The sequence below is a fragment of the Carlito syrichta genome, unplaced genomic scaffold (genome assembly GCF_000164805.1).
Source record: "Carlito syrichta isolate Samal-C Ts95f unplaced genomic scaffold, Tarsius_syrichta-2.0.1 Scaffold307169, whole genome shotgun sequence".
Lineage (NCBI taxonomy): Eukaryota > Metazoa > Chordata > Mammalia > Primates > Tarsiidae > Carlito > Carlito syrichta.
The window spans coordinates 185,869-208,046 of NW_007251265.1; the positions used below are offsets into that span (position 1 = coordinate 185,869).

The 22,178-nt window shown below is 37.5% G+C and overlaps 1 protein-coding gene across 1 annotated transcript in view; it reads right to left on the reverse strand.

Moving 5' to 3' along the window:
• The window catches only part of SPATA5 (spermatogenesis associated 5), a 267,058-nt gene that overhangs the window by 161,239 nt on the left and 83,641 nt on the right, over positions 1-22,178 (reverse strand). The window contains exons 11-12 of the mRNA XM_021715497.1: positions 14,808-14,861; positions 13,066-13,145 (exon numbers count right to left, since the gene is read on the reverse strand). Of these exons, the coding sequence (XP_021571172.1) occupies positions 13,066-13,145; positions 14,808-14,861 (134 nt within the window). The remainder of the gene's footprint in view (positions 1-13,065; positions 13,146-14,807; positions 14,862-22,178) is intronic.

Consider the following 22,178-nt stretch of genomic DNA (forward strand, 5'->3'; position numbering starts at 1 on the left):
CTGCTTGAGGTCTGCAGTTCGAGACCAGCTAGGGCCACAAAGCAAGACTTTATCTCTAAAGAAATGAAAAAAGTAGTTGGGCAAACTGAAGCTAGGGACCACTTGAGCCCAGGAGTTTAAGGCTGCAGTGAGTCATGATTGTGTCACTGCACTCCAGCAAGACCCCAACTCAAACTAAACTAAAATAAAATAAATAAAAAATAAAATAGATGAAAAAAGTATAGGGACTCATGTTTCAAACATCTTCAAAAAACTAAGTATAGCATGTTGATTATAATTAATATTAACACAGAGAGTACCAAAAATGTATACACATTTTAAGAAAGGACAAAAGTATTAAAATTGTAACACTCAACATATGCCAATAACAAAAGATGAATACAAGTCATGTTTGACTTCTACAATTACAAGAGGTGCTCAAGGTGGTTGCCAGCAGCATTCAGACACTTCTGACTGCAGTGAACATCTCGTAACAGCTCTTAAAGTGTGTATACATTCTGTTGGCATCCCCGGCACACTGCATACTTGAACACTGCTGAGAGAGCAGACTTCACATGTTCTCACCACACACCAAGAAATGGTGAGCATGACAGGTGATGAATGTGCTAATCAGCTAGATTTAATCATTTCACATGCACGCTTATATCAAAACACCCGTTGTACACCATAATTTTTTGTCAATTTAAAAACAGAAAAATAAACCTTAAATATAAAAGGCCAAATAAAATCTGCTAATATTACAGTAATATTTATCTACAGAACACATCTTTGTCCCTAAGGTTTTTTCTTCCATAAACAAATGTAATCGTTTTAATAAATCATTTCCAACATCACCAAACTCTTAAAGTAATGAAAGCCATGTTAGACTAGACTTAAAAAAAAAAAAAAAAAACCAGAGACAAGCAAAATTCTATCATATTCCCCATACTGCATTTTCCTGTAAACAGCAATCTGAATACTTAAAATTCCAGCTATGTTATCCAGCTGACAATAACATGTAATACATATTTTAAAAGCTATTAAGATCAATAATTTTTTTAAGATCTCCTGCTCACTTTATCAGGTTAATTTAAAAATAATCTTCTCAACGTGGTATCTGAACTCCCACAAACAAAACTGAACTCCTGTATCTGATAAATCATTTGTTTGCAGCACTGTCAGAGCCCAGTAAATAGCTCTGTGTACAGCAGGCAGATCTCCCGTGGTTCATTTAGAGCCTTAGAAGGTGGAGACACCGGGCTCGGTGGCTCAGCCTGTAATTCCGCGCCTTTGGGAGGCTGAGGTGAGTGGATTGCCTGAGCCTGAGGGTTTGAGACCCGCCTGGGCAACTTGGCAAGACCTCATCTCTACAATAAATCAAAAAATCAGCCGGGCCTGGTAGCGCATGCCTGTAATTCCGGCTACTCAGAAGGCTGAGGCGGAAGGATCGCTGGAGCCCAGCAGGCGAGGCTGTGGTGGCCGGGAGCGGCCACTGCACTCTAGTCTGGGCGACAGATTGAGACTCCAACTCAAAAAAAAAAAAAAGAAGGGGGAGAATTCTGATCTTCCACATAGTGCGGTGAGAAGAAATTAAGTAATTGTGAAAATTACCTGCTGTTCACTGAATACCTCCTTCTCCAACACTACATTAATAAGAGATGAGATTCATGTTTAACTTGCTCTGTGTCGGGCATTACAGGTATTAATTCATTCACCTCAATAACAGTGCTCCTAGATAGGCACTGCTGTGAGGCAGATAAAAAAACAGGTGCAAAGAGGCTGAGTAACTTGTCCAGGATTCTACAGCCAGCACATACAAGACAGGATCTAAACACACACTTACTTGACTCCAGAGTCTATACTCTTTCCATAAAAAATAATTTCAAATATTTGTGAGAACCAAATACAACAATGTACAAAAAGTCCTCTATTTATTAAAGTTAAAAGAAAACACGTACTTGTATGGAAGAAATATATACCAATAAAGAACAGCCAACAAAACCTGAAAGAATGAAAGCAAAAACCATTAGCTGAATGGCAGAAATCACCAATGCCTTGAATTTCCAAGCTTACCACCTCCATGATAAGCCACGCCAACCCAATGGACTCGTATTCATATAGCAAAGCACTCTATAAAGTACAGACAGACACACGCAAATCATGTCACGGAGCCACACAGGCTGCACGCACACTGCACACCCGCAGCTGCAACTAAGTGGCTGACACAGACAATGACAGACAAGTATGGACTCTTCCTGTTTGCCACCATTTCCAGGAAAACTTTCACGTCAACACAGGCAATACTCATTACATTTGTCTAGCTTTAACTCAAACACAGAATAAGAAAAACAAGTGATTCTTAAAATCACAGTTCAATTTACATCTAACAAGAGCAATTTTTTGAAGGGAATTTTTTCCCAAACCTGAACCTCCATACACTGAATAGCATTAACATATCCAGCCAAAAAAAAGGATAAGGAAAATTAATGCTTGTCAGTTCAAACTTATTTCTGACAACAAGCTATCTAGAAATTAAAGTAGAAACAATGCTTTTAAACATCTTTCCTGTATCACAGATCAAGATACAGCAAAAAACAAAAGTTCTGTAGTGATAATAAATTATTGTTCAATATAGAGTTTTTAAAAAATTATTCCAATAAGCCCTTTCCTGATCAGTACTCATTGGGAAGGCTGCTTTGAATCTGGGAGAGGGCTTTGATATATGATAACCTTGGGTTCAGACGTCAGTTGTACAAGTTGCTGTCCCGGAGCTATTTCCTCAGAGGATGAGAAGGATCACACCTTCCTGCTGACCGAGTGTCTGTCTCCCCCCACAGGCCTCAGCTAAAGCAGAATCCCCAGTGTGCAGACAGAGCTCTCCCACATGATGAGGTCAGAGGGTGGACCTAAAAAGAAAGGCCTCTGCAGGCAGCCCCTCGGTCCCCTCACAATGTGGGGAGCTGTTCTGTCTTCTCAACAAATCCTGCCTCTTCAAAAGCAGAAAAAGAAAAGGAAAGGCCTCTGAGAGGGCCCTCGCACCATGAGGACACGGGAAGAAGACGGCCGCCATCACCAGACGCCACAAGTCCCGCACCTTGCTCTTGGACTTCCCGACCTCCAGAACTCGTGGAGCCAGTCTCTTTCGTTTATACGCCACTAGCGTGTTCCGCAAAGCAGCCCCAACAGACTAAAAGACTTCCGCAAAATTAAATAAACTGCATAAAGGATCTAGCACAGTACTGAGTACAAAGGGAATGTCAACAGATAGCAGGAGTGAGCACAATGTTGTGAGTATTGCCACTGTAACTGGCTTTTAAAGTTATCTGCATAAATTAAACTAACAAAGGAGCACTTCACTGAAGTCCAGCATAAACATGATGTCTGGTAGGAGGTTTTCAGAACCTGGACTGATATTCCAGATTAATATTGCCAGTTTCCTATTTAGCCTTACTGACAGCATGTAAAAAGCATCAGCTTCCTCTAATTTTCCCATGAAAACCACCCATCTAACACTGAATGAGAACTGCTCCACTGAAGTCCTTCACAACCACCAGGCATGCCCGGGACAGCCCGCCTTGAATAAACACACTCCTGAGAGACATGGCTGACTGCTCTGCAATGGCAACCTGACATTTCAGTCTCAACTGTCCGTCAGCTGTTGAAATGCAGGAACTGCTTGGCTCCTCGGGGCCCTCAACAAATGACTTATTTTGAAAAGCTGAAATTTCCAGAGAAGGGTATCTTTATAGTTTTCAGATATTTTTGTAATTTTAAAATACAGTTTTTAAAAATGTAAAGCCCTAAAAAACAGAACACATATTTTCAATAACATACTGTAAGACTGTGTGCTCAAATGAAGAAATGCTTGGCTCAGGAAATAATCAGTAAGAAAATCCCTATTTCTTTGGTTTCTTGGAGCTGTAGCAAAAGTTCTCTTCACCTACTTTTCCTACCCTCCCTTTTTTTTCTTTCAAATGAACTGAGCTTTTTTTTTTGAAGAAAGGGGAAGAGAGGGGGAGCAGATTCAACAAAGCATTTGTTTTTGATGATTCAGGCTAATAATTTATATGCCCTAATTATGGCTGCAGGCTCACAGGATTTAGAACCTAGTGACTTGTGCTTGCTTTCCTACTGCTTAAAGAAAGAAAGAAAGAAAAAAGACGATTAGTTTTCCCTGCAATAAAATAAGTGTGACAGAATGACCTTCTGGGCAGAGAGCAACAGGGAACAAATTAATCAGTATACCATGAATGACAGCAATCTTTTACAAAATGTTTTCTCATTAGCCTAAAAAAGCATGATCTTCATTATTGTTGCTATCCTTTGTCAATCTTTAATTACCATTCCCAGTAGCTTCATTAAAAAGAATGTCTATCATTTCTGTATCCGTAGCACAAATGACAAAGTTTCATAAGGCTGTCTTAAATTCAATGTTCAAAACAAGTAACTTTTTCTTTAGCATTGCTCAGCACTTCTTTAATTCTTTTTGGAGCTTGTTGAGAGGTGAATAATATTCCAAAGCTTACAAATGATTCTTTACCATAAAGATGATGATGCTTCTATGAACATGAATGCAGGTAACAGAATTCTTAAGACAGTCTCAGCATAAAATTTTAAAGTCTCAAATTCTAAATGAAAGGTATGTGCACAAGTGACACTAAAACATGCTTAAGTCAGACTCTGTTCATAAGCAGTCGGGTGATCACAAGCTCTAATTTTTCTGAGCCTCCATCCCCTTCCCCCAAAACCAGCTGTGCTTCTTTGCTGGGCACCATGCTGGCCATCTGAGACGAGCAGATAGAAACAGTCATTTCCTTCAGGATTTCATTCTCGTTGGTAGCTGTGAATCGGGGAGCTGAATTAGATGATACATACAGAGGTCCTTCCAGTTTTAAGATTCTGTGATTTCATGTTGTTATTATGTAGCGCCAAAGGGAAGTTACTAAATTCACTTTTTTTACTTTATTCTAAAGATGTGGGGCACAAGTCAGGATTCAGCACACAAGTAACTACGTGCAGGTGAAGTCTGGTCCTCCAACGGGTCCTCACCTCCCCCGGTTTAGGATGAGGCGCCCTTTGTGCTATTACATGCCCCCTCCCCCCACTTAATTCATCATTTTTCATAAAAATATTCGAACTCAGAAACATATTACTGACACTGCCACACAGGCACTTTCTAAATAGAAAGCAGCAAAGCAAACTTGTCCAATTTGCTGTTTGCTGTAGGAGAAAAGGTGGCTCTGATAAATGCTGAAGGTCAGGTGAGAGTTCTTTGGACTCCTGTTACCCCGTGGCCTTCGCTCTCTGTTTCCACAGAGCACGGAAAGCGAGCTGGAGAACAGCACAGCAAAAATGTCTATGCGCTGAGAAACACACTAGGCTGACTTCCAAAGCGTCAGCAGGAAACAAAAACCATAAAACCGACATCCCAGGATATCAAAACCAACTCTAAGAAAAGTTAGATACACACAATCATTAATATAATGAAATGCTTTCAGAAAACTTTACTATGTGCTAGAGATAGGCAACACACAATGGGAAGAAAAATGTTCTGCTATCAAAAAAAACAACAAAAACGGAAGCTAGGCTTTTCCTAAAACATTCTGTTTTCCCTTCAGAAGGCAAGCCCGCTTTCCAAATTATGCCTGTGCAGAAGACATACAGTGCCAGGGACCAAAGGAATACTACGATATGTTAAAAGGTGGTAGGCAAACTACAGCCACAGACCAAATTTGGTTAGCCAACTACTTTTTCATTTGATTACATATCATTGATGGCTGCTTTCACACTACAGCAGCAGAGATGAAGAGCTGCAACAGAGACTATATGGCACAAAAAGCTGAAAATATTTACAGACGGCAAGGTATGGAGGGGACGTGTCAACCCTTGTCTTAAAGAAATCTCGCTGCAAAGGTGGTAATTATTCCTGATTTTATTTTTCAATACTAAAAATTTCACAGAATATAGTATTTCCTTTTAACTCCTCCCATAAAATAAAATGCCCCACCAGCCCTTTATATAACTCCTAAATTATAGATCAGCATCTTATGTAACCATTTTTAAAGTTTTAAAATTTTTTTCCTTGTATACATTTTAAATGTCATAGAGTTCCAAATGGTAGGGACATAAATTTGTTTGTTTTCTTAAAAATTCTCATACCTGTACCCCACAAAACCATAATAAAAAATACTGATTAATGGGAAAAAAAAAAAAAAAAAATTCTCATACCTCCCATAGTCAATATTGGCTTGGAAGAGTCCCAGAAAAAAGGTCAAAAGAAGGTTAGACAAACATACATTGTTCTGAGCAAAAATATTACCTACAATAATTTTCATAGTGTATGAAAAATGAAAGAGAATTTCCCTTTAAAGGCAAGCTACAGAAAGAGATCTGTGTGTCCTATACCGACAATGAGAAATGATTCCGAATTCCTAGGAAAATGCTGCAACAGGTCATCTCCCAAGGATATAACACCTTTCCAGTCATGCTGCAGCACTTAGAAGCAACATACAGACAAGACATAAATCCAAAAAAAATTCACAGAACTCTGTTATGTTGTACAAACGATTACAATAAAAAGCCTGCCGCAAATTTTCCCTCTCTTCTTTTGCTGTTTTCTGAACATCTGCTTACTACTCAAAGTTAACATGTGAGACAATTAAGTATAAATTCCAAAAAACTATTAGGAAACAGGCATTGAATTTAGCAACATTAAAAGTATCTAGTAAGTGGTTATTACTAGAGTTTCTTAAAAGATGAAAAATATTCTTTAAATATTTAGATATTTACCCTGAGATAAACATAAACACACTTTTTCTATCCTAAATCCCAATAACATATGAGGCAGCAGTAGTATAGTCCAAAGAACATTAAACCAGAAGACACAAGTTCTAGTTTTATCTAAGCCACAGAGCAGTTACACGTCTCTTAAATTCTAGGGACTTCTGTTACTTCTGAAAAATATGAGACTGTACTAGAGAACTTCTAAGAATTTTTCCATCCATAAAATTTTATGATTTTATGAAACTTTAAAAACCACCGTAAAAATCATATAAAAAATTTACAACCCTTCTTGAAAAGTGTCATTTAGTGAAATGATGCCTACAAAAATGTCCTTCCCAGTACTTAGCTAAGCATCAAGAATTCAGTAAATTTACCCAAAACCTGGATATGCTGCAAAAGAAGCTATATCATTTCCTGATCAGACATCTTTTCAGGATACTGCTAAGCTTGGAATCCTCATTTTCAATGAAAGCTGGCTCAGAACTTCCTACTGTTTCTTCCTAATCTCTTCAGTGGAAACCAATTCAGACTAGTAAACACAGAAACAGTTATAAGAGAAAGTGGTTATTAGTATCACAGATTCTCTAGTATTTCTGGTACCAGCAGCTTTTAACTAAGCATTCAACCTGTTTCATTTCTTTTCATATATTTAATCATGTTTTTTACACTCTCATTATAAAATATGCCAAAATATTTTAGGTAAATCATTAGTTTTATAAAACAGATCACCTCTTCTTTCTCCCAAATAACAAATCTATTTCTAAGATGAACAGTTTTTTTCCCCATGTATGAAATTTGTGAAATCAGAATGTCCTTTGAGTTAGTATTTTCTCAGAACCATTTTCTCAGCATTTTTCTTCAGTAAGGGTACATAAAGTAATGACGTGTTTTCCAAATGATGGCATCTTAGACTGACAAAATGCCATAGTATCTGTCAACTACAGAATATTTTTTCTAATTCCTAATTTTTTTTTTTTTTGAGGGTGAGAAAGTAGGAGTTTATTACAAAGGCAGAAAAGCTGCCTCAGCAGGAGGGGACCCAAAAGAGGGTAGTCCCCTAATGTTTTATTTAACCAGTTTCCTCCACTAGTATGTACTTTGCTAGGGTAGGAGTCATTTCAACCTCCATTACCATATTTCAATCTATATGGAAATCATCATCATTGTCGTTATTATAAGAATATCTTGCAGAAATTATAAGAAAAAACATTGAAGTTTTCTAAGTGGTCACTACGTGCCAGATATTATGTGAAATACTTTACATGTGTTTAATTCCTGGCTGGAACATCCTGAACAAAGGCAGCTGTTCAGGAATCTCCAGGTAGTGAGGACTCATTTCCTCAGTCAGAGCAGACTGGGCTGACCCCTGATATCTGTACTTTTGGAGACAGGACTGCTGCCTAAGACAAGGTTTGATAACTTACTGCCCAGTTTGCTCTCTCCTCCCCACCAAAACCTTGAGAAGATAAAAATTTAAGCTAGCCAGGAGTTAAGACAGAGTACTAGAACCAGTTGCCAAATATACACATATACTACTTTGTATGAGTGCAGGAACCTTTTTGTGGGCTTTTTCTTTAGCTAAAAAGCACTTAAAATAGTTTTCAGTACATAATAAGCAATAAAGGAATGTTTCCTAATATTATTATCAGCCCAGTATAATTCAACTTTCCTCCCTATCTCAATGCCTCAGTCGCTACTATATTATCTATTTTCAAAAGAGCTATGCTACCCGTAACAGCATTTTCATTTTCCCAAATGTAGGCAAACACTTTGCAAAGAGAATCATGTAGCATTTCCTCTAATTCACTATATGAAAAAAACCTTATTCACAGGTCCCATCATCAAAATGGGCATATAGAGGAAGAGAAGTAAGTATCAGGCTTTGTTGGGAGCCGAGACCTTGAAGAAACAAACTATGGAGCATCTGATTACAAGAAGTATGTTGGTTGAGAGAAAAGCTCCGGCACACAGCGACTATGTTGAAGGCAAAAGGCCCCATGGATCCTGTTTAATAAACTTTTTGTCTTCCTGCCTGTGCATGCTCACAATTATTATATAGTTTGTTGACTAGTAACGAGATCTTTAATTTATATTATAAGAACGTATACAAAATGTTATGATTTTGATTGGAAAGACTTAAACAGTAATAGTTACTTATAGAAAAACCTTTAAGTTTTATTTAAGCTTTTAAGTTTCCTTTTCCTAAAAGTTATCTTTAACTTTCTGTACCGAAACTCTTTTTATTGTTTTTGCCTCCAACCAAGCTGATTGCTAAGGAACAAACTATGCCGATACTCCCCTGTTACGGTTTCTGCCCCCAGCCAGGCTGTTCAATAAGTTACTATGGCAATGGGATTTCTTACAAACGGTTATGCACTAGCTTACAAGGAAATAGATTTCAAAAATAATTAGATTTGTAATTTTATTAAGTTTGAAAATAAGATAAATATGTTTATAGTTTTATAACAATAAGAATCACACATTAATGATAGTTATACATCTATGATAGTTTAAAGAAAAATTAATAAGATAAGTTTATAAGATATAGCATAGTGTTAAAGTTTAATCATTAAACAAAATAAAATTGTTAAATCTAGATGTGGTTAAAAAGACTCATATGAATCACTGTAAGGTTTTATAGCTTAAAAGTAATTAGTTTTGGGTTAAGTGTTAAAGAATTATATAGCATTATATTTTGTTAAATCATATAAGGTCAATAGAAAATTCAAGATTTTATATTAGGTAGAAATAAAAATAAACTTATAAAGTATATTAAAATCATGGAAAGCAGTTTGTGAAACTATTGTAAAAGCTCTGCATTTATCATCTTGACGTAAGCACGATACGCATCATGGATTCGTGATTGTTAGGGCAAACAAATCTCATGATGTATGTTTCTGTAAAAAACGTTATGCCCTGTGGGATGTGTAAGCCCCCGGCGAATGTCTGTCATATTGCTAGGGGTGATAGAAAATGGTATATAAGGTGGAGGAAGTTTGAATAAAACTTGGAACGGTCTTGGCCAGACCTGATCCAGAAGAACTGCCTCCGAGTCGTTTCTTCTCGCCATCCTGATCCTCCCGATTCAGGCCCAACCCCCATCAAGTCGGAACCGGCTTCCAACAAGGCTTATTATTTTTCAAGTCCCAAAGAAAGTATTAAATGGGACAGGAAAGAGGAGAAAACAGAAGTTATAATTAGACATTGTATAAGCATGAAATACACTTTCTGAATGTACAAAGATTTCTAAGGCTACACAAATGTGTGTCTATGCTCTATTTACAATGTGCTAGCTCTAACTTTCAGTTTCATGGCTAATTACCATGTCTTCTCTCTTGACTAACTTTAAACATTCAAAATAACTTGATTTAACACACACAAGACAGTAAAGACTAGCATATATCATAATTCTTTGCTCAATTTGCTAGATACCTTGAATTTGGAAATTAAAATCTTGATAAAAAGAAACATTCTGTATGCACTGTCACTGTGGGGTTAATTATATGGGCTTGATCTGAGAGTTATTACAATGAATAGCTGTGAACAAGTGAAATCAGTGACTCATCTAAAGCATAATATTATATAGAATTCTTTCCCAGTTTAAGAAATTTTTCTGTGTTTTCCTGTTCCATGAGTGCTTTAACAATGCACAGAATTGGCTTAGTACATTGGGAATTTTATACTTCTGGTATACCTGTCAGTAGTTGTTTTTTGCAATTTCCATGAGTTGTGTTCAATTCAATTAGCTACAGCACAAAAAATAAATGTTGAGCTTTTGTTTCGGTTTGCAAGTAACAGAATGCAATCAGATAAAACAATCACTTCTAGGCACTACTGGTCCATCATACAATTAGAAAACATAAGCCAAGAATTGGAGATGGAATGTCACTTTCTGAGACTCTTACTATTATTAAAGAAAAAAATTCAGTACATACAAAGTACAACCAGAACACTCTGGACCCATCAGCATCGTATATGCTTATCAGCATGTCACCTTTGTTTTCTGAAATGTCAACTAACATAATAAACTAGTACCAAAAATAGTTATATACAAAGAAAAGAAAATGCTTAGAATGTATGCTTTAGTTAATTTATTCAACTAACTTAACAAACTAGTACCAGAAATAGTTATATAGAAATAAAATGCTTAGGTAAAGTCATCTGCCACATCATGACGTTCTGGCCAATGACAGGCTGCATCTACAAAGGTGGTTCCATGAGCTCACAATGCCACATTTTCACGGTGTTTTTCACGGTGTTGAGATACACAAATACTTGCCGTTGTATTACAACCACCTGCAGCATTTGGTGTAACAACACGCTGTACCAGACAGCAGCCTCAGAGCAATGGCGCGTGGTGTAATGCGCAGCACCGGCTACGTCTGCGTAAGTACTCCGGATGCTCACCTGGTTTTGGGTGAGCATGCCACAGCATAATTTGCGGGGGTACGAACTATGACGTTCACTTAGGTTTGTGTGAGCACACACTATGATGAAATGACCTAACAACTGCATTTCTCGGAATGCAACCCCTCATCATTAAGCAATGTATAACTATACTTGATCTTGATGAGCCACGGAGAGAGGGAGGTATACAATGCACACAAACATTCCCTCAAAGTTGAATATGATAAAGAGAAAATGATACCTAGAAGCCGCAAATCATTAGCACCTCTAATATGTTTGAAAATTCCCACTGAGCTAAATTGCCTCCAAAAAACAGGCTATGTCTACAAAGTTCCATGTCTGATGTCCCTTATCATTCTATTTCAGAAGCATTTTAGGAGAACTCTGCTACATATTCTACCCATCTGATCCATACTTAGCAGGGTTTCCCATCCTGTTCCCTCTGAAGCCCCCAAACCAGATGCCTCTGATGTCACATCAATGTGTCAGGTCACATGACTTCAGCAAACGTCTCTGCCTTCTTTTTCTTCTCTTACAAAATCGGAGCTGCTTGCAACCCTTTTGACATCTCAATTCAAAACTACAAAGAGGGTTCAACGACTTCAACTCATAAAGCAAAAAACTGGTAATGATTTGTGGAATATCAAAGGGGCAGGGGTAGAAAGTAGGGCAGTCTAACTCACGTAAACTAAAAGACAGCCTCCTAGTAAAAATTTACTCATCTGATGAGGCATCTCTACCTCCAGGAAGGAAGATAACAGCAGTGCCTCTTGCCACATTTAACGTTGAGACTTGAAAGCTGCCTTCTCCCTTTGTTGTAATTACCATCATCAGAAATTTCATAATCAATACACACAAGAAGAAGTTATGCATAAAGTGCATGAATTTACATTACCCAACGTGAAGTTCTTGTAATATATATTACTTAAAGGACATCTAAACATTTGAAGAGGAAAAAAAATCACATACTTGTAAGCAGTTCTGATACACATACATATACACACACACACACAGAGATATATTTGTTTGAAATGACATCATAGACAATCCTCTTTATTATAGTCTGCCATTTGGAAACAAAACTACTAATACTAATTTATATTCTATCTAATTATATTTTTGGAAACAAAGCTTATGCCAGAGAATTTTAAAATCTATATAACAACAGCTTACTATAATTATGTTCCACTATAAGAAATAATTATGCTTAGTGCAGCTTTGTTCACAATTTTAATGTTTGTAACAATCCTAATTTTCTTAGACAACACGAAGAAATTCCTGTTGATGTACACTATAAAAATGAACTACAATGCCCCCAAAAGATATCAGTGTCTTTTGACAATTATATATAAAAGTATTATAAAGCAATTACATAAAATAGTTTAATGGGTATAGAGAAAAAAATTACATGCATTAAAAAATGTTTTAGGCTGGCCAAGCTCAGCGACTCACGCCTGTTATCCCAACAATTTGGGATGCTGAGACAGGAGGATAGCTTAAGCCCAGGAGTTCTAGACCAGCCTGGTCAACATAGTGGGACCCCCGTCTACACACACACACACACACACACACACACACACACACACACACACACACACACACAGTAGCCAGGCGTCGCATCTGCCTGTAATCACAGCTACTCAAGAGGCTGAGGCAGAAAGATTCCCTGAGACCAGCAGGTCAAGGATACAGTGAGTCCTAATGGTGCCACTGTCTTCTAGCCTAGGCAACAGAATGAGACCCAGACTCAAAAAAATAAAAATAAAAAAATAAAGGTTTAGGTCAAATATATTAATAGATAAAATTTCTGAAATGCTATTTATTCTATATTGTAATTGATTTTATTATGTAATAGCATATTTTTATGTAGCAATAGTTCTAGTAAATGTTTCTTACCTGCCCCTTTCAACTGCTAAAGCATCAAGTTCATCAAAGAAAATAATAGAAGGAGCTACCGCTCTCGCTTTTCGGAAGATCTGGTGAAAAGAGTGCAAAGTTAGCTAAAGATCAGCAAACTCCAAAAACTTTTGTAGTTGGTTTTAGTTTGAAAATTGTATTTAAAACCAAATCTATTATGTGCCAGTCAAGCAGCCCAATCTCCTTGTGTAGATCTTATTAATAGATGCTCAGGACTCCATAATGGATGCAAAAGTATATCCTTCATTGGTGCTTACAATAACAAGACTATCAACACACATTCATATGGGTATAGCGAAGATAGTTCTGTTAAGCAAACGGAAAATCTCAGTTAAAGTCCCAGCTCTAATACTGAATAGCTGTATGACCTTAAACAGGGAACTTTCCTTCTCTGTGTTAATAAAATGGAGACAAGAGTTAAGTGCAGAAGATAATCTTAAGATTGAATAAAAAGAACACAGAGCAGCTGGCATGATGCCTGGAACATACTAAGAGTTCAGCAAATGAGAAACACTGTCAACTAGCATGACCACGTGGGTGAAAGAGAAAAACAGATGTGTGAAATCAGCCACAGATTTGCGTATATAACATGCGAGATAACCCAAAAGCCATATGCCTTGCTCATTTCTCTGAAGACCACAGAAAAGTAATGGCTGATGTAAAGCAAGGCCGAGAAACACAGGCAAACCTCCGAAGAACCAGGCTGGCTGGACCAGAAGTCAAGCACGCCGCCAACCTCAGACTGGCAGCCAGTCACGGGGCAGACGTGTGGAAATGACCTGGAAAAAGGCAGCCAGGCAGAAAAAGGGCCCAGCGTACACTACCTACGCCCTAGACCCCTGTTCTTCAGCACCTGCAGAACGACCACAAAGACACAGAGCAGCTACCAAAATATCAACAGGAACAAACACTGCCTCTCAAGTTGCTGTTTTATATGATGCTACCATCATCTGCATTTTTTAAAGGACATAAAGCAATTAAAAAATTTTTCTCATGACAGAGTATTCCAATCCCTAGTACTTCTCTTCAACACCCAGGTGTTCCACAAATAAGGGCCATCTATTCCAATGCCGTTTGCGAGTTCCTGACCTTACTTAGTGTACAGGGCCCCATTTGAGGCAGGCCACAAAGTGCTTAGGAAAGCCAAGACATGTGGACAAATTACTGGCCAGTTGCCTTGGCTTTGCTTGAATTTATCAGTAGAGCAGCTTTCTCGATGTCAAGGAATGGCATAATCAGGCACTGGCTTTAAAACTGAGGAGAGAGAGACAGACACGTTCTCCAAATAACCAGGCAGGGGTAAGAAAAGAAAAATAAGGACAGTACCGCGAAATTTTCATATACTAAGCTTACTCAATATAAAGAGCTATCTCGTCTAAAGAATTTAGATCCCATCTTGAGATCATGCGTTCTCCTTTACAGATATAGAAATAACCTTTTCTTCTTCTTTTTTTTTTTTTAAAGCAAACAGCTAGTCGTTGTTAGAAAATATTTTTACTTGGTAAAAATAAAGACAGGTAATATGATGTTTAAAAACAAAAAATAAAGGATTACAGGTGATCAGAACCATATTTTTAAATAATAATATTTGTCCCAAATCCAATAGAATTTGGATTTGGAAATTTCAAAGTCTATATCCAAAAACAAAATGGAAACCACACAGAAGAAACAGAGGTATGGTTCTCCTCTGCAGAGTGTCACTTAAGGCATAATATTCTTACCTCTCTAACTGCTCTTTCAGATTCACCAACATACTTATTCATTAATTCGGGCCCCTGCATGAAAAGAAAACCACGGCTCAGTCTCTTTATCAATTCAATGTCACATATTTATTTCAATAAAGGAGAAAGAACATACACAAGAGAAAAAATCCGCTTGCTAAATTAGTTCCTTTTACAAGCTTATTTTCTTGGGGTATAATTTATTCTTCAAAAGTTAAAGCCATTCTAAAGGTTGTGACTAAATGTAATATTTCAACAGCCACTCATTATCTGTCTCTTCCTCCATTCATACTTTTACAATGTGCCAGGGATGGAAGATGGAACAGCCTTATTTGGAAAACCAACAGAGAGGCAACATCCATATACGTTCAGGCCTAACCAGTGACTGGTTCTGAGTAGGTGTAGTTATCAGATTCAAAGATGCATATTTTTGACATAAACATTTCTGTTTTATATTTTTATGTTTTTGATTTTAAAGATGTGGGGTACAATTCGAAGTTAGGTATATAAGTGGTCATCAAACAGGTAAAGCTTGGACGTCCTTATTAATATTATGTGCCCCCACCCCCACCAGCCCCCAGCAGTGTCTTACTACTGCTAATCCCTCTCTTATAGTATTATGATAAATGTTCAGGGTCCACTTAGGAGTGATTACATGTAGTACTCAGATATTTGTTTCTGTGATAGATCACTGAGTATTATAGACCGTATATCTGAATTTTAACATGTTTTTCTTCTCAAGTACCTAAAATATCAGACATTATATAAAAATTAGTAGGCTTTCTTTTTTGCACCTATGTCTACTTTCTCAGGATACACAGTAACCTCAAGAAGTCATGGAATTTAAAAAAAATTTAACACTGTCCTCACAACAACCATCCACGTTACAGACAAGCATCAAGTACGCCCCATGATGACAATGTCTTATATCTTTCTTAGCCACAGAAACTTCTTTCCCGGTATGCTCACTGCTCCCCTCAGCACCTGGCTTTGTTGACATAGTCAGTAATATAACCGCAAATCCCATAGGTGGGGGTGTGTGTGTGTGTGTGTGTTCCCTCCACCCCCAACATGTGCTTGTACACACACACACACACTCCTGACGTCGAAAAAGAGTTATATTCTATTCCATGCAGATCATGGGTACACACAACTCAAGGGATGTAACTAGTCACTGGCTTGAAAATTTCCAAAACAGTTTATGTCAATTTTTTAAAATCTGCCTGATTAAAATACATAGGCAAATGCTGGCAGAATGCCAATTAATCCCACAAATTTGTATGCACATTAAGGCTTCACATTACAACAAAACTAGCACACAGTGTGACAAGTACTGTGATACAACCATGAGAGGGTACCATTAAGACATACGAAAGAAACCCCTTAGAGTCAAGGGATGTTCTTAGAGAAAGTAACATTTCAGGAGACTCCTCAGTTGACTTATTCCACATTCACAGAAAATGAAATCAAGACCCAGAACAAGTCTCAAAAAATTTGAAAAGCACAAACTAAATTTTCCGATTTAAAGACAGATTTGCTAATAGATTAAAAACACGACCCAACTATAAACTGCACAGAAGAAACTCATTCCACATATAAAGACACATACAGACCAAAAGTGAAGTATTTCCATGCAAATAGAAACGCAAAAGGAACAGGAGTGGATATATTCATGTCAGATAAAATAGACTTTAAGTCAAAAAACTGTAAAAAGAAACAAAGAGGATCACCACATAATGATTAAAAAGTCAATTCAGCATAAGGATACAACAAAAGTAAAAGTATACACCAGAAATGGGCACCGAAATACATAAAGCAAGTACTAACAGACCTAAAGGAAGAGACAGACTGAAATACAGTAATAGTAGCGACGCCAACACCCTGCTTTCAGCAATTAACAGACAATCCAGGCATAAAATCCACACAGAAACCCTGGACTTAAACTAAACTCTACACCAAAAGGTCCTAAAATACATTTACAAAACAGTTCATCCAACTACTGCAGAATGCATATTCTTGTCTTCAGCACATGGCACATTCTCCAGGACAGACGATATGTTAGGTCATAAAACAAGTCTCAACAAATTCAAAAAGCTCAAAATCATACCAAGTATCTTTTCTTACCAAAAAGAAAATAAACTAGAAATAATAACAACAAAAACTTTGGAAACTGTACAAATAAATGAAACTTTAAAATGTGTTCTTGAATGACCAATGGCGCAATTTAAAATATTCAAAAAAAGGTAAAAAATTAGACAAAAATTAAAAGATTTCTTGAAATATGAAAATCGAAACACAACATACTAGAATCTATGAGATACAACAAAAGTGCTACTAACAGGGACGTTAAAGCAGCAAACACCTATATCAAATAAATACAAAGAACAACAGAATGATGTACCATCTGAAGGAATTAAAAAAGAATCAATCAAAACAAAATCAGTAGAAGGAAACAAAGATTCGAGCAAAAATAGAGACTAAAACACAACAAAAGAGATGAATAAACAAAAAGTTTTTTAAAAGAAAAACCTGACAAACTTTTAGCTACACTAACTAAAAGAGAGAAGACAAATGAAATTCAGAGAATTGAAAGAAAACATTACAACTGATATAAAAGAAATACAAAAGAACAAAACAATGATATTGCAACAAATTGAAAAACCTGGAAGAATTAAATTCCTGGACATATGCAACATACTAAGAGTGAATCATAAGGAAATATAAAACAGATCAATAACAAGTAACACAACTGAAGCAGTAATAAAAATCTACCATCAAAGAAAAGCCCACGACCTGCTACCTTCTTTGCTGAATTCTACCAAACATTTAAAGAACAACTAATAGAAACTCTACTCAAATTATTTCAAAAAATTTAAGAAGGAATACTTCCAAACTCATTCTTATGAGACCAGCATTACCCAGAAAACAAAACCAAAGAAAAACAACAACAAAATAGAAGCCAACATTCCCGATGAATACAGATATAAAAATCCTCAGCAAAATACTAGTAAACCATGTTCAAACCACATTTAAAAGATCATGCACTATGATCAAGCAGAATTTATCCCAGGGATGCAAGGATGACTCAACATAAGCAAATCCATAAACCTGATCCACCAGTAGAATCAACTACAAAAACCCATGGGCATTTCAACAGAAGTTGAAAAAACATTTGATAAAATTTAACATCCCTTCATGGATATACAAGGCATACATACGCCCCCAACAAGACAAAGGTCATTAATAACACGCTCACAGCTAGTATCATACTGAACAGGAAAAACTAAAAGCCTTTCTACTAAGATCTGAATCAAAACAAAGATGCATACTTTCACCACTTCTCTTCAACATAATACCAGAAGTCATAACCAGAGCAATTAGGCAAGAGCAAGAAACAAAGGGCATTAACACTGGAAAGGAAGAAGTCCTGACTTGCAGATTAAAAATTCTTATACTTAGAAAAACCTAAACACTTCACGCCCAAAAATTCTCAGAATAAGCTAATTTAGTAAAGTCCCAGGATATACAACCAACACACAAACATCAATCATGTTTCTATACACTAACAGCAATCAATCTAAAAAAGAAACCCACAGATCTATCCAATTGACAATAGCTACCCAAAAAAAGAAGAAAAGAAAACTCTAGAAAAAAATTTTACCAAGTGAAAAATCTCTACAAGAAAAACTATAAAACACTGATGAAAGAAACTAAAGAGGACACACACACACACACACACACACACACACACACACACACACAAAGATGAAAAGATATTCCATGCTCATGAATTGGAAGAATTTATACTTTTACAATGTCTATACTACCCAAAGCAATCTAAATTCAATGCAATCCCTATCAAAATACCAGTAACATTCCATACAAAAATAGAAAACCAATCCTAAAATTAATATGGAAACACAAAAGACCATGAGTAGATAAAGCAATCCTGAGGAAAAAGAACAAAGATGGAGGCATCAAACTATCTGATTTTAAGGAACACCACAAAGTTATGGTAACTAAAACAGCATAGTACTGGTATAAAGACAGACATATAGACCAGTGGAACAAAATAGAGAACCCAGAAATAAATTCATGCACAATCAACTCATGTTCAAAAAAGGTGTCAAGAACATACATGGGGGAAAGAACAACGCCATTAATAAATGGTATCGGGAAAATGGAATACCCGCATGCAGAAGAATGAAAGTAGACCCCATCTTTCACCACATATAAAAATCAACTCAATATAGATTAAAGACCTAAATGTAAGACCTAAAACTATAAAACTACAAGGAAAAAAAACTGGGAATACTCCAGAAATTTGGTCTGAGCAAACATTTCTTTTTGGGGCAAGATGTGAAAATTAACAGGTAAAAAAAGCAAAAAAAGACAAATGGGATTACACCAACCAAAAAGCTTCTGGACAGAAAAGGAGACAATTAACAAAGTGTAGAGACAACCTATAAAAAGAGAGAAAATATTTGCAAACTCTACCCAACAAAGGATGAACAACCCCAATACAAAAGGTACTTCAAAAACTCAACAACAAAAAAATAAGTATCCAATTAAAAACAATGAAAAGACCTAGATAGATATTTTTCAAAAGTAGACACACAAATGACCAAGTACACTAAAAAATGTTTAACACCAATAATTAGCAAAAAAATACAAATTAAAACGACGATGAGATGTTATCTCACCCATGTCAGCATGGCTTTTAACAAAAAGACAAAAATAGCACCTGCTGGTGAGCATGCCAAAACGCAAAATGGTTGTATACTGTAAAGCAATCCTGAGGAAAAAGAACAAAGCTGGAGGCATCAAACTATCTGATTTTATCTTATTATTTCTTTCTTTTGTTTTTGAGTTGGAGTCTCACTCTGTCACCCAGACTGGAGTGCAGTGGCCGCTCCCAGCCACCGCAGCCTCAACCTGCTGGGCTCCAGCGATCCTTCCGCCTCAGCCTTCCGAGTATCCGGAATTACAGGCATGTGCTACCACGACCGGCTGATGTTTTGATTTATTGTAGAGATGAGGTCTCGCTGCCCAAGCGAGTCTCGAACCCGTGGGCTTAGGCAATCCACTCACCTCAGCCGCCCGAAGGCGCGGGATTACAGGCTGAGCCACCGAGCCTGGCAAACTATCTGATTGGAAATGCAAAGCACATGGGACTTCCAACAAGATGACGACGGGGCAACCTGGTCTGTGAAACCCTCTGCAAAGGAGAATTGCAGTGGGTCTCTGGCTCTGGCGCCGAGGGCTGCAGACCATAATATCACAGCCTGCTCTTCATACAGAGCTCAGCCGTTGCCACCGCTGGGGAATCACAACAGATTAGACAGCCACTGCAGTGCAGACGCCGCCAATGCCACTGCCAAAAGCACATAGCACAACCCGGGGCCGGAGGCAATCCATGACTTCAGTCCTTGAAGCCCCGTCAGGGAAGATCTGCTGGGATCACTGCCACCTCTCCTGCGACTGAGGCGTCCTGCCTGCCATGAGTCTCCTGACGTGTGCCCTGAGGGAGGCATCCATCCATCTCCACTCTCTGCTGGTTCCTGTCCGGCGCCACCCCCTCTGTGCGAGCAGCTGAGATAGCACGACCTGCTGGCGATTCAAGGGAGTAAACCCACAACCCCCTGCCCTGACAGATTCCAAGACAGTGGGAAGTGAGTTCCAGATTATCCACACACCTGTCAGCAAATACCAGGATCTGCAGAAAGATTTTGAATCACAGCTCCCCCCTTAAGTAAATCTCAAAACTGCAAAAAGGAGCACCCCCAATCTACAGTGCATATCCAAAATTGAACAAAGTAAGAGGGCATACATAAAGAATAGGCGATTGAACAAACAGAAGTAAAACAAATCCCTTTACCCCTGAATAACAGAATTAAAGAAGATGGTGACGTGGAGGGAAGGAAAAAGTAGGGAGAGGGGAAAAACCGCACAAATGAAGAAAAACCGAAAGAAGAATATAGGTCTCACACAGAACCCTGGAAGATCAGACACTGAGGAAACAGATTCTGGAACAAAAACAATGAAGAACCGCCAGAATGACTGGTCACATGCAACAAACTCAGATATCAAGATATTAATGGAGAGAATTTCAAAAATTGAGGAGAGACAAGAAGAAAACAGGAAGGAGCTGATGTCAGAAATAACAGCAGAAAAGAATACTGTGATGGAAATGAATAACAGACTAATAAGCATAGAAAGTAGAATCAGCCAAGCAGAAGAAATAATCTCAGAGCTTGAAGACCAAAACACAGAACTAACCCAAACTGCCAAAAGCATAGAAAAGAAGCCCAAAAAGACAGAACAAAACCTGCAAGAGATGAACGATCACTTCAAGAGACCAAATCTAAGAGTAATTTGGCTTCCTGAGGCAGAGAGAGAAACAGAAGCCACAATGGAACAAACATTTAATGAAATCATTAAGAAACTTTCCCTCATCTCAACAAGGATGAAAAAATTCAAACACAAGAGATTCAGAGAACCCCTGCAAGACAACAAATGAGAAGATCAACTCCCAAAAACATAATAATTCGCCTAAACAAAGTAGCTATAAAAGAAAAAATCCTAAGGGCAGCAAGAGAAAAAGGCCAGACTACCTACCAGGAAGACCAATTAGAATAGCAGCAGATTTATCCACAGAAACCCTTCAGGCCAGGAGAGCATGGAGCCCTATCCTCAAAGTTCTAAAAGAGAAACAATTTCAACCAAGAATAACCTACACAGCCAAACTAAGCTCCATTAGTGAGGGTGAATTGAAATCGTTTCCAGATTTCCATTCCCTAAGAACCTACGCTGCCACCAGACCACCTTTACAAGAAACACTTAAGAAAGTACTGAACACAGAAGAAAAAGAAAAAAGAACAACAACATTCTTCACAGGAGTAAAGGCAAAAGATCAAAAACACACATGAGCCAACTCCAAAACCCAAAGAAAGACCACAAACAAATAGGAACAACTCTGTAAGAACCTTATGAGATGGATCAACTCTTGCATTTCAATTATTAGCCTAAATGTGAATGGATTAAATGCACCACTGAAAAGACACAGAATGACAAAATGGATAAAATATCATCAGGCAACAATCTAATGCCTTCAAGAGATTCACCTCACTAGAAAGGACACCCACAGACTCAAAGTAAGAGGATGGGAAACAAACTTTCAGGCAAACGGAAAACAAAAGAGAGGAGGAGTAGCAATCTTAATCTCAGACAAAATACCCTTCAAGCTATTAAAAATCAAAAAAGGTACAGAAGGCCACTACATAATGATAAAAGGCTCAATCCATCAACAAGAAATATCTATCCTAAACATATATGCACCCAACATAGGTGCGCCAACTTCATAAAGCAGCT